The sequence below is a fragment of the Gnatocerus cornutus genome, chromosome 8 (genome assembly GCF_029298725.1).
Source record: "Gnatocerus cornutus isolate USDA-ARS CGAHR chromosome 8, icGnaCorn1.1, whole genome shotgun sequence".
Lineage (NCBI taxonomy): Eukaryota > Metazoa > Arthropoda > Insecta > Coleoptera > Tenebrionidae > Gnatocerus > Gnatocerus cornutus.
The window spans coordinates 9,577,291-9,590,369 of NC_142240.1; the positions used below are offsets into that span (position 1 = coordinate 9,577,291).

A 13,079-nucleotide genomic window follows, 5' to 3' on the forward strand; every position below is an offset into this window, starting at 1 on the left:
AATTCAGTTAAGCTACCAAAATATTCTAAGTCTTTAATATTAAAAGAAAAGTCTTTAAATGCAATGCAGTTTTTGCAGAGGGTATTTCTTTCTGGGATTTATCGATTAGGCGTCGTCAGGCGTGGACATGTATCTGAATTAAAAGAAACTATCTTTGAGTCCGTGTTCCCGTGGTGCGCGGCTGTTCCTTCACATCCCGGCCATAAATCCGCGTTACACGAACTTATGTCACCTGAGACCGCTTTTACCTGCGGAAGAGATTCGCCAGAAGCCAGACATAAATAACAAAAACTAGCGGCAGATGTAATTGATTCATATCGGCGCGCAATTATATCCTGAGCTTCAGCTTTGACCGTACAAAACCCGGCTTTTGACATCGCTGAATGTAGTCCTCACTTCCGATTGTGCAAGTGCCGGAAATAAGGTCGCGAGTCCAGGTGAGACTTCATCCGCTCATTTTACGTCCCGTTCTCTCTTTCGACATCCTCGCAAAGCGTCGACGTGGACTCCGATAAATGTGAACTCCGCTTCCAGGAATAGGATTATCGGTGAACCTGCGGGATCAGCGCCGTTCCAGTATAATCACAGAAATGTCTCAATTTTCTCTAATTTTACTTGCATTAGCGCTCCGCCTCTCGATAAATATTATTATCGAGCAAATATTTCGTCCGGATTGAAAATCAAATTTTTATTATTTACTTATTGCAGTGAATGTGCGCGCGATGAACTTTATCAGAAGTAAATTTATTTTACGTCGCACTCACCTAGACTATGGCTTTTACTGATTTCATATTGCATTTCCTCTTGTCAGATGCACTTTGGTTTTTAACCAAACGTGGAGTTGTAACATGATTTGAACCACTCAATTTCGTTCTTTTGGGTCCTTCGACGTTGTTTCATAAAAAAGAGCTCGTGCAACAAACGAAATTTCAAAATTTGATCAATAGTCACTCGCACGCTTTGTCACCTCACTTAATTAAAACGACCGATTGCAAAATGGAGCTGCCAGCTCATAGAAAAAGTTCTGCGCAAACCTCGACCCCAAAACTAAAGCAATTGTTTAAAAATTAATGGTGGTATCTGCATTTTGAAAATGGTGGAGGCGCCGGGGAAAATCTACACAGCGCTACCAATAATATTTGTATTTGAAAGCAGGATAGCTCATGTATTATTTAATTAAAAAGTGGTATGAGCAACATAATTCTTTTGGTATTTTTTGTTTGTATTGGAGCGGAAACCTTATATAAAAATCATCCTCGCTGACAAACTTTTTTCTAAAGTCGCTTATATAAATTCTGATTATTGTCAGGATTCATATCTCGGGAGCGCTTGCTGAACATGATTTGATTTAGTGAAGCTCGTGAAAAATTCGGGCATTAGTAGTACGTCATAAGTGTGTAGAAAATTGTGTTCGCTGGAAAGATAATTGTGTAAGAAGTAAACATGCTGCAACATAAATACGGTGTGAAGAGTGACGAGTAAAAACCGAATGAGATTTTGGAGTTTAGTCTTTTTACCGGGTGACTGCACTGAAGTCCTGATTGCGTTCTATAATAGCGCCCCCTTGTGGAGCTTCCTCACCCATACTGTCCACTTCAGTTTACTTTTATTTCAGAGCAGCCATTGTGCTCGAGAGTCGGGCTTTTGTTTCTTTTCTGTTACACCGGCTTTTGAACTGTCTTCATTCACTTCGAAATTAGGTTCGCTACACGATTTGATTTACTAACGACGAAGTATTATCTTGGAGAAGCTGGATTCTACATATTTGTCTAGAAATGTGGAGTATTTTGATCGGGGATTCTTCAAATATCGAGTACATTTATTTTCAAATTGTTTGAATTGTTTTGAAACGTAATAAAAATATTGACAACGGTCACAATTGGTTGTCTCCACATTGTTTCTCTAATTCTGACCATGATCGTCGAATGCTCTTTGCGCAATTTGTGTATTATTGCTACAATATGTTGAAGAGGAAGATGATTGAATGTAGTTGTGGGTAATAATAACTCTGCAGACGAGGGAGAATTGTAGGTTGCACTTTCAGTGTGATTTGCTCAAGAGATTTATTAGAGGTTCCATTTTGTAATGTAGAAATTTAAGAGGCCTACTAATAAAATGTTACAAGCTTTCATGTCAATATTTGCGTGATGTATTTACAAAAGTATAAAAAATTAAAGATTACTGTCCTCTTTGTTGTCATTAATAACCCTCGTCTTGTAGACATGTTTCCAAATCTCATAAAAACACACACTCGACATGAATCGATACGAGACAACCAGAGGCATAGAGACATGAGTGATAATATTCCACGCCAACACCCCGTAAAAGTCCATTTGGTTAGGATGAGAAACGGCCCTGTTATTTTTAAGCCTATTGACCATCCACAGCGCTATATTTGCAACAAGTAGAAAGGTAATCAGTTGTCTGCCCGGCTTGAGGCGCATCTGCGATGGCGTGCTACAGTGCCTTCTCCATGCGTCTAGAACCAAAACGGTTTGACAGGAGCTTTGGACGAGGGCCAAGAATGGCGTGATTATCCTAGAAAAATCGATTATTCCCGGCGTTTTTTTAAGGACGAGTGTTACCTCATTATACCTCCTTTTCCTTTGTTGAGTCCCATGAGTATTGCGCCGATTATTTGGAATAAAAAGTACATAAATATACCACATTGTGTAACGAGAAGTAATAAATGTTCCAGTTCTAAAGCTCTTTTCATGTGCCGGAAGCAGATATCGCGGAGGGCTGCTATGCAGAAAATTGTTGCCACTGTACCCATACCAAATAGGACGGCTTCCCAAATGTTGACCTGAAAGTGTAAAATAAAATGCATCGATGCATGTACGCTCGGGAATGTTATTTCAAGGACTTCGAAGCTCGTAATGCTGCAAATTTTCATCATACATCGAGAGTTTTTAAAATAAATCGCGGTAAAATGTACTTAGTACAATATTACAGTTTTTCATGTTATGAGATGAGCACTAAAAATATTGCAAGCTTTAGCAAGATTAAATCCGTTAATAGAACTGCAAATTGCTTACAAATAAGTTTGAAATTATCTACAAAAACTGAAGTTTTTGAGCCCATTTTTAAAGACTTTGTATTGTTCAACTGGGTACAAAAGAACGTATGAAAATTGTCGCGAAATTTTTGTGATCCACTTTAGTTAAAAATATAAGACATTCAACTTATAAATCATCTTTTGAAATATGCGCTGCTTTTGTTGCTGTCCAGTTCCTTTGAAAAATAACTGAAATTTTCCCGAGCTACAATACATACCTGCAGTATAGCAATATCCTTATATTCTTTTTGTCCGACTAATTCAAAAAACATTATTAAGCTTATGGAAGTCATCGCCAAGACTAGGATTCCAGTAAATAATCCTTTGTGAGCTTGAGCACAATCCACGGAAAATCTTGATTGCCGGGTGCCATAGATAACATTAAAGCCACTTTGTCTTCCTTCGAGATCCGGAGAATTATCGATAATGTCTACAACATAATTTTTAATCAGATGTGGCGGATATGTCGCAAACATTTGCTTTACTCACCTCTGTCTTGGAAGTGTTGAGAATTTTTCCACATGACTCCTAAAATAACTGCACATAAAAGACTGAATTCGACCGTGCAAGGCGCCAAGTACGGCTCTGATTTAATTAATATCGGCTCCATGATATTCGAGTTAAGACAGTCGACTTTGTGTTCATACAACTGCCTCGTGATCGTGAAAGTCGTGGAGTTTAAAAACTGGAAATCGACTTCGGATAAAGACACGTTGTCTCTTTGTCGCCTTTTCGCTGATTTGTAAATGTCATGTTGAGTTTCTTCAATCAGCACGAAAAGCCATTCGCAGAGATTCGTCGCGATCATGTGCATGAGTCCGAAGCGAGCAATTATCTTGCTTTTTCGCATATCCAAAAACTAAAAGAAGCTTAGTGGTTGTTATCTATATTTCCACGTGAAACTTACATTGCTGTAAGAAAATATGAATAGCATTTGCATAAGGGCAAATATTATTCTCAGAAGTGGTTTTACGGCCTTAAGCATATTATCGCAATCCTTTTGTGAAGAAAGTTCAAAGTACTGGCCAAACTGCAAGCCTGAGTAAATCACCGAGCCGATTCCAAATCCTGGAAGAAGAGAATTATCTTTGAACAAGAAAAAAGTTCGAATTACCGCTGACGCCCATGCGAAAGTAGAAACTGCCGTATCGGATGTGTTGATATCTCTTATTGATATTGTTGTCGTCTGATTCTGTTGTTCGACCTAAAACGCTAGGGCTATAAAATTCAATATGGACATAAAAATGTTTTCATCGCTAACACAATTACATGGTAAAAGGTATCGATCAAATTAATACGTACGCCAATAGTCTTGTGCTGATTTTCCTTTGACTTGGATCATGTACATGTACAAGAGGAAGATAATACTCCCCAGATACAGGTACATGTAAAAAGCCTAAAACAAATTGTAAGTATTAAGAAGTGTAGCGGTAAAACTTTTCCAATTAATACTTCTGCAATCATTTTATTCGGTAATAACAAAAGTTTACCATTTAATTCCAAAAATTATATGAGATGCACTGCATTTGTCAGTCAATTGATTTAATTATACGCTGGATTTTTGAGAAAAATGGGAAAATGTCAGTTTCCAGTAATTGTAAACATGTCAGAGAAATTGATGTAGAGTTTCCAATGCTGGGATATCCAAAATTCATAGATCCGTGTTGGATCATTGAAAATTGAGTTGAGTTGTAAATACGTGATAATGAAAGAGAAACACTTCGAAAAAATGTAATCAACAATACTTTTATTTGGAGGTCATTGTGCTGTTGTGCGACAGCGGTTAACCAAATATTTGAGTGCAGTTTTAAAAACGTGATGCTGAAAGTAAAAATGTAGTTAATTGAGGACGCGTTTTCGTGTGTGAGATTTATTAATTTATTTTTGTTTATCGGCCGGTTGATAAAAACAGTTGTTTTGTAAATATCAGTAACTCACGTATTTGCTTATTTATTCTTTTGACAAGGTTATATTTTATTCTTATCGACTTTACTAAAATATTTATGACAATAATAGAGCTTGAAACTACCTCGCGGCAATAAAACTATCACAATATGATATAAACATGTCTAAAAAATTTAAATGGATTGAATAAACGAAGTCAGATATTTATGAATTTGCAATGATCAATATTAATAATAATAAAAAATTAATAGTAGGAGTAGCTTAGATTTGAAACTCGGTTTTTAGGTTCGACCAAAGACCTCCGTTTTTGTCACGTTACTTTTGCTTCTTCTTGAAAATCGTATCTCACTACTGGCTTAAGCGACAGTGTAGCATTATGAACAAATATAATTTATGAGTAAATCGGTGGTCCAAACTTCTGAGGAAATCAAGCCATTGATAGGCTACTTCGGGTTGGCGAATCGGTTCATGAATCCGCTATCGCTTTATAAATGTCATGTTAGTCAATTATAGTCTTAGTCCAACTCAGGAATTTAAGTGTCTTCCAGTAGAATATACAGATGAGCCATCCTGTGGGAACCCCCTCTAGAGGTTACTGTGACCACTTTTTGTTATTTATTATTCTAAACAATAAATTAATAAAAATGTCGGATCCGTGCCACTTTTTTATTTGCCGCGATAAGAAGAGTCGAGATGCGTCAATTGTTTTTTTGATAAATAAAGAAAGATAGCTTTACTATCTATTACTGCATCTTATGGGCTTCCTCTACTTTAATAAAAATTGTTAACTTAAAAGCACGTGTCTAATTTATTAAATTCGCCAACATTTTACGGTTTCTCGTGTGAATATGTAATACGAGTAAAATTACTCGTACAATATCTCATTTCATTTTTTCCTGAAAGAAGACCGAAAAGGAAGCCGCTGTCCGCTTCCGTATTGATTACAACAGCAAAGCTAATATTTACCTTGTCGCTTAATCCAAATTAAGAAATTTGCATGAATTTTAAGGAAAATTACTCACATCATACATATCATAATCTCGAGTAGCAATAGCATCAGTAACAGGTAGTGCGATCCCTAAAATCACTATCAATTTAGCGTAGAATGCCGAAATAATAAATGTAAGCGCGTCACTAAAACAACAAAGGTAACTTATTTATAGTCTGTTCTGAAAAACTTACTCTCCGTGTCGGTGTTTTGGTCTCAATTTCGTTTCAGGGCTTTTTGTTTCGGGCGAATTTAACTCCAAATCAAGCGTTGGTAAAGACTGATGATGACGTTCATACCTTTACTCAAAAATTATATACTTGATACCGTTAATTTAATTGCGAAGTTTTACCTATTTAGCTGTTGATCCATTCTTTGACACAACAGAAGTTAAACTGACGTAAAACTAAGATTGTAAGTGAGTTTTGTTAGCAGGAAAAATTCACAGCAGCTGATGTTGATTTTAGACATTTCGGAGTCTGCATATATTTGGCGATTAAATTAGTTGAAATGAATAAGCAGCAGTGCTTTTGTTTAGGTTGTTGGGTCAATTAATTATCATTGTTTGAAAATGTAATTTCAGGTATAAATATAGTGCGTTGCTGTTAACAACAGGCTATTAATAAAATCTAAATTGTAATAAGTCAAATGATATTCTGTAAAATAACTGCAAGTCTGACGACATTGGGAACTTACCTTACTCAATATATAATTGTCTAAGAATTGGTAAGTGTCTAAAAACTCAAAAGAATTATGAAAATTAAAAATTCTAACAATGGGAAATTATTTCAAGGCATATAAAAGCGCGAGAAAAACGATGGCGAAGAACGCATCTTTCTATCTGTTGTTATTTCGGAAATATGGAGCTCCGAAAATTCCGGAAACAATATTTACAGAAATAGATACTACATTGTAAATTAAAAAAATTTAATGTTCCAATTCAGGATATGTGATACCGGATCGTTATCAGAAAAAGCGCGAGAAAAACAATGGCGCAAACAGCATCATTCTATCTGTTGTAGTTCCGGAGCTATCGAACACTAAACATTTTGGAGCATCAACGTTTCAGTTTTAGATTTTGCGTGAAATTCTACATTAAATGAGCACCTATAACTTAAGTTTGCTTCACTTATTAAAAGAGATTGATCGATTTAGGTTTTCAGAGGGTTTTTTGGGGTAATTTTTAAAGAACTTTTCCGGGCGAAAACAACGTTTAATACCTTTGATCGAAAGAGCACCTCGGGATTTATCAACTGGTCAAATCTCACATTGGTAAGTCAATTAGTATGAAAAGCGGTCAAAAAACGAAAATTGATATTTACATAACAAGTGCGAAAAGTTTAAAGTTTTGCACGAGTGTGAATGTAGATATCAGACGAGGGCAAAAAATACTTTCTGACGAGTTATGTACATTATTTTTTCTGCGATTCTCTAACACCTAGAGGAAACGATAAGTTTCGACAACAATTTATTTTTATATATTCAAAATGTAATTTTTCTACGACCTCATGTAAAAATCTCATAATCCGCACACTTAAATGGTTGATGTTTTCATGCATTTATTTACGAAAGTAAAAGTCACACGTGCGATATGAATATATTCGCACATACTTGCCAAAATTCACTTGTGTCAGAAACGACCTAATTATTCTTTCAAAACGCGAGTAATTAATTTCATGGCATGAAACATGGTAACTTCAAATACTTTTCCGTCGTTTTGGAGATATTAATTTTGATTTATAATTTGGTTATGTAACTACGCCTACCGCCTTATTTAGAAATTTGTTAATGACTTTTCATTTGCAAACATCCGTTATTTAATATTTATAATTATTTAATAGCTACTAATTCTATTATTTGTTGACGGCTAGACATTTTGATTGTAGTTTTAGATTCTGTTTAAAATTCTGCGTCAATGAGTTAGTTTCACAAATAAACAAAGGATCCGAAAAATATTCTTATTTTGAGATCATTAAAATTATCTTAAGATCTAAGGAATCGAAAAGAACTTGAGAACATCAAGCATTTAAAGAAGAATTTGAAACGATTTTTTTAAAGATCTAAAGAAAGATACTCATTTATCTCGAAATTAAAAAAATAGTGCTATTGATAATATTGTGCAAAACTATGAACCATTTGGTTAACTTCCGCTTTGATGTTTATTTTGATCGGCCTGTTGACACATAGGCCTATTATAATCCTTTGTAACATTATCCTTTCCCTGCATGCGTTTCTTAAGCTCCGTGAAATTCTTACACGTCTCATGGTTCATCCAGGTAGTTAATTATGTCAAAGTTAAACACAACTAGCGAGTCGGATATGCTTCTCCTAACGTTTCATTTTGAATGTAGAGGCGCTCATGTGTGACACACAACCGCGCTTTTAATAATAATTAATCAAAGTAGTGCAACATTTACATTACTGTGATCACGGAGTTATGAAATCACAACTCTGGCATTTAATGTGTAGAGATTTTGAAATCATTCGTGCGTTTAAGCGACAATCCAAGCCTTTCATGGGACCCAATTAGATGTGAAATGATTACGGTTGAACAGATTTTGTGACTTTGGACGTATCATGGATTTCTTTACTACTTCTGGGTTGAGATTATTCGTGTTGTAAAATTCTAGTTTCTGTGCTTGCAGCGCTTGTGCATGAATTGCGGCATTATTAGGACCATGATTAAACTAAATTAACTCGTTTAGCGTTACAGCTGATATACCTACTGTTACCACCACTTTAATGCAATAAACTAATTAGAGGAGAAGCGCAGATGAGCGCAGTGATGATGATGAAGGAATACACAGTTTTCTGTCACAACGCTTTATTCGTATAAATTTCATGTCGATGGAGCTGAAATAAGAGGAAATATGGGGGTCTTATATTGAGGTTTAACTTTGTAGGCAGTTTTCCATATTTCGAAGAGACATATGGTTGAGTGAAACCTATAAAAAATGGCCATCGGCATCGAGATGTGCGTGATGATAGTCCAGGCCCACTCTCCGAAAAAGACGAGATGTGTCGGACGGAATTCAGCTCGATTCTTCTCGAGAGTGTTAATAGTCCACAAAGCCATGTTAGCAATAATGAGGAAAGTAATTAGTTCTTTTCCGGGCTTATTTCTCATCTGATCTAAATTGCGACAGCGTCGCCACCATCCATCCAAAACAAACATCGTTTGTAGACTCGTTTGAATAAAAGAAAATATCTCCGCGAGGAGACCGGTGGTTGTATGCTTGGAAATTGTAAAATAACAACCAATAATCGAAAACATGCAATAAATGTACATTCCAGTTTGAGCAACGACGAGAAGAGTGTTGTCTAAACCGATACCGACTTGCCCTTCAACTGAAACTAAAAGCTCAGCCTTTGTTAAGTTTTTTTGATTTTTTACCTCCGATTTTTCTGTCGTACTTTAACGATCGCATTTGCCACATGGCTACGATGACCACGATAGTCGTTAGTATATAAAGAGTTAATTCGACTATGTTCACTTCGAATTCGGCCATGCTTCTGAGAGCCAGGTTATCCTCTTCACTTCCACTCGGTTCGTTAGCCAGAACGAAGAACATTATCAAAGAAATTATGGTCAGGACGATGATCATAATCCCGGCGAATAAGCCTCGGTGAGCGTTGGAGCAGTCCACGCTGAAATGATGATCGGAATTCACTGGACTACCACCGAAAGGATCTAAAGGTGATTACAAAATATTAAATTAACATGACGGACAGTTTAAATCGAAATTTAAAAACAGAAAGTTGTAATGATAAATCAGGGAAAACATATAATGTTGGAATAACTCACTGAAAGTGTAATGAGTGGCAGCTTTCCCGTCTTGGTGTTTGCTAGAGGCTTTTTCCGCTTCCGCTTTAACTTCCGCCGATTTTACCTTCTTCCACATTTCAAACAGGATCACGGCACAAATAAGGCTATACTCGATTGTGCAAGGGAATAAGAAAGGACTCGCGTTTCTGACGAGAGATCCCATGACTTCTCCTTCCTGACAATACTTGGCATGTAGCGACGAATTCGTAGCGTTGTATCCCTGTTCACCGAGATGTATTATTTCGTGCTTGGTTTCCTCCACCAGGACGTACAACCATTCGCAGAGGTTAGCCGCGACCATATGCATCAACCCAAATCTGGCGATAATTTTGTGGCGATCCAGGTCTAAATTCTGGATAAATAATTTTAACCATTAAAGTGTCATTCTCTTTGGGCAATTTGTTGTAATTACGTTCAACTGTATTTTTTTTAATGATAAAATTGCACTTTCAATCAAGTTAATGCACAATCCATTTTGTTAATGAAAGCCCGAAGTAATGAAGCAGTTACCTTCGTGTTCAGAAATATGAATTGCACTTGAACTAACGTTAGTAGCATTCTGGTTGCCGGTGTTATGGCCTGAAGTACAGTGGAAAAGCACTCCTGATTGTTCTTCAGTTCGAAATATTGTCCGAATTCGAGTCCGGAATAGACCATGCTGCCGATACCAAAAGCTGCAATAATATGCTTTAATAAAGTCGATCAATGCAGTTAATTGCGCGTAATTGCCGTTTAAATTATGGTTTATTGAGTAAGCGGATTATTGGGACCGGTTGCTTTTGTTTATTTGAATAATTTAATTAAAAAATGCTCACCGACTGCACCAAGGCGTAAATAAAAGCTTCCGTATTTCACTGGCTTGTTGTTTATGCTCATAGATAGCCGACCGGAAAACATTCCGACGTGTCTGTCTTTTTTATCCTTGTCTGAAAGCAAATCTATTTAAAACCACAAATTAATTAGCATTAGAAGTCATAGATGATTGCAGTATTGTATTGGAAACTCAATTAGTGTTAATTTAATCAAAGTAAAGTAAAAATGTTCCAAAAACGAAAACTTTCAAAAGTATTTCAAAATGAGATTTTGCCGCTTTTAGCTTTTGAACATTAGGTATATTCAGTCTTACAAAAAAGACGTCAATCGTGCAATTTAGTTAAACAAGTTTGTGACAAGCATCCAGACCTAGATAATATAAGAAAATTAAAATATCAAATAAGCACAGATTTATTTAAAATTTAACACGAATTAATCCATTATTAAGCAATTATCATTCTGAGTGACTAATGCGTCTCTAAGCGTGTTTCAGATGTTATTGTTTAGTTTATTCCATGGAATTTTTTGTTCGCACTTACTATACGAATTTATAATGTTGCTCACAGCTTTTTCCCTGACGAACGTCGAGTACATGTACGCCACAAAAACGATACTCCCTGAGTACAAGTACAAATAAAACCCTTGGTAAAAAAAGGGCCGAACGTCCTTCGATATGATTTCAGTAACCGGAAAAGCCATTCCCAAGACGACCAGCAGCTTTGCGTAAAGCGCTGAGAGAATCGTGGTCAAAGCGTCGCTGTTTAAACAAAAATATTTTCTTTTTGTCTTGCATTTAAATCTCTTGACTTACTCTCCCATTCTTCGGTTTTGTCTCTTAAGACATTGTTCTTTAACATCGCCTGTATCTCTCTCGGAAATTGATCGATCACTCGGTGCGTGTAGAAGACCCAAGAGGAATCTCCGTTGATTCATAACTGCTTGGGCCGCCGATAAAGCGACTGCTTGAGATGGTCGCCGAAGAGCTGCGATAATCGCGGACGGTCTCCGGGAGGATGAGGCCGATTGGATTTCTTCTTCATCATCGGGAGATTCGGAGGTTTCGTTGATCATTGTCAAGAGGTGGTCTTTTTGAACAACACTGGAGGAATTTAAATAAAGGAATTGAAATCTCCGTGAGAAGTTATGACTCCGCTTTACAATTTGAGATTGTTTTTCCGTCTTCTTTGTTTTACTTACTTGTTTTCTACGTGTGCGGTGTCCATCTAATTACGGTTCTCCAGTGGCGTATTGTAATCTTCTTATATTAAAAGTTTAGCGAAACTCTGCGCTTCTCGCCGGAATTATAGTAGGAATAATTTAGAAAACATGCACACTTTTAAGATAAAATAGTTGTTGCATAATTTCAAAACTCGTCTGAAAGCTACTGATAACTAAAATTTTAATTCTCTTTGTTGCGTATTTCTCGTTTTGTGGACGAACAACTACTGATTCGAAGTATAAAGTACACAACACCTTCCTTTGTTCAAATAATTTAATTAACAAGAGATGTTAACCTTGGCGCATCTTCGAATCAGATTTCTTCCTCTTCTCAAATAAAGACGTCATGAGTTTCTTAAATAAACCGACGATGAATTGCACTTGTTTGTTTCTTCGGTTATTTCAGGTTTTGTCCAAGACTGATACTGTTAATTAAAGATGTTAACAACGTGCTATTGGAGAGATATCGTTCGTGTGTACCTGATGTTGTACTATGTTGTTAGTGTTTAATGATATAACACGCAGGGTTCGGTAGATTGATATTGAATCTACTAAACAAAGGGCACTGATTTTAATTTTGTTATATGACTTTTCATTCTTTTTCACAAATTGAGAGGCTTAAATCTTGCAAAATCTTAATTAGTTCGGTTCAAAAATAGTCCATCTCAATTCACATTCTTATTCAAATTTAATAACTTGCATCAAATAACATTCCAATTTGCAGTTTGGTAATATTGACGGCGAGTGTTAGCGTATCAACGACAATACGATATAAAAATTGAGTTTAAACTAGATTTTTCTCCGTTAGTTTTTTTTAATCGCTGCCACTTTTAGTTTCTCTTCCGTTTATCAGTACGAGTGGATTCGGCGCCCTTTCGATCGCCGATTTGTTTGTTTAACGCATTTGAGGGCTTTCGCGTTTGAAATTGAATTTGAGAAATCTGGAAACGGTTGGTAGTGCGCGATCATTCAATTTCATAGTAAATTGTTCATAACGGAAGCTCATATCCGGTCTTGTGCCCCGTGTGAATCCCCTTCGACGCCCCTGAATTGGTCGAACCGATGTTCGAAGCTGAGATTGAGTCTTAATTCACGTATCCTGCAGTCTCGTCTGAATAAACGACGAGCAATCGTTTCATTGTGATGGAAATTTATGTATATAATAATAATATAGCACGACCATCAATTTGCTTATGGTCAACTGTTGGCCTTTATTGATTGCTCAACTGGGTCGATTCAAGACGATTGTAGTAAATTGATATTTGCGGTTG

General features: G+C 36.4%; 2 protein-coding genes across 3 annotated transcripts; both read right to left on the reverse strand.

The window, feature by feature from the left end:
* Window positions 1–2,138: 2,138 nt before the first annotated feature.
* Window positions 2,139–6,422, reverse strand: LOC148169585 (proton channel OtopLc-like). Its single transcript, XM_088044208.1, has 10 exons — window positions 6,352–6,422; window positions 6,146–6,250; window positions 5,986–6,097; window positions 4,361–4,454; window positions 4,173–4,262; window positions 3,966–4,126; window positions 3,548–3,917; window positions 3,277–3,488; window positions 2,586–2,806; window positions 2,139–2,538 (listed from the first exon to the last, which is right to left on the reverse strand). The coding sequence occupies exons 1-10, from the start codon at window positions 6,420–6,422 to the stop codon at window positions 2,172–2,174; spliced, it is 1,803 nt and encodes a 600-aa protein (XP_087900334.1). The 3' UTR covers window positions 2,139–2,171.
* Window positions 6,423–8,758: 2,336 nt separating this feature from the next.
* On the reverse strand, window positions 8,759–12,051 carry LOC148169586 (proton channel OtopLc-like). Of its 2 annotated transcripts, none has more exons than XM_088042995.1 (8): window positions 11,788–12,051; window positions 11,402–11,689; window positions 11,130–11,347; window positions 10,593–10,703; window positions 10,288–10,451; window positions 9,757–10,129; window positions 9,346–9,642; window positions 8,759–9,299 (listed from the first exon to the last, which is right to left on the reverse strand). In XM_088042995.1, the coding sequence occupies exons 1-8, from the start codon at window positions 11,811–11,813 to the stop codon at window positions 8,791–8,793; spliced, it is 1,986 nt and encodes a 661-aa protein (XP_087899121.1). In that variant the 5' UTR covers window positions 11,814–12,051; the 3' UTR covers window positions 8,759–8,790. The 2 variants fall into 2 exon arrangements, with proteins under 2 accessions (XP_087899121.1, XP_087899120.1); XM_088042994.1 differs by having other exon boundaries at window positions 10,593–10,715.
* Between the last annotated feature and the right edge of the window lie 1,028 nt (window positions 12,052–13,079).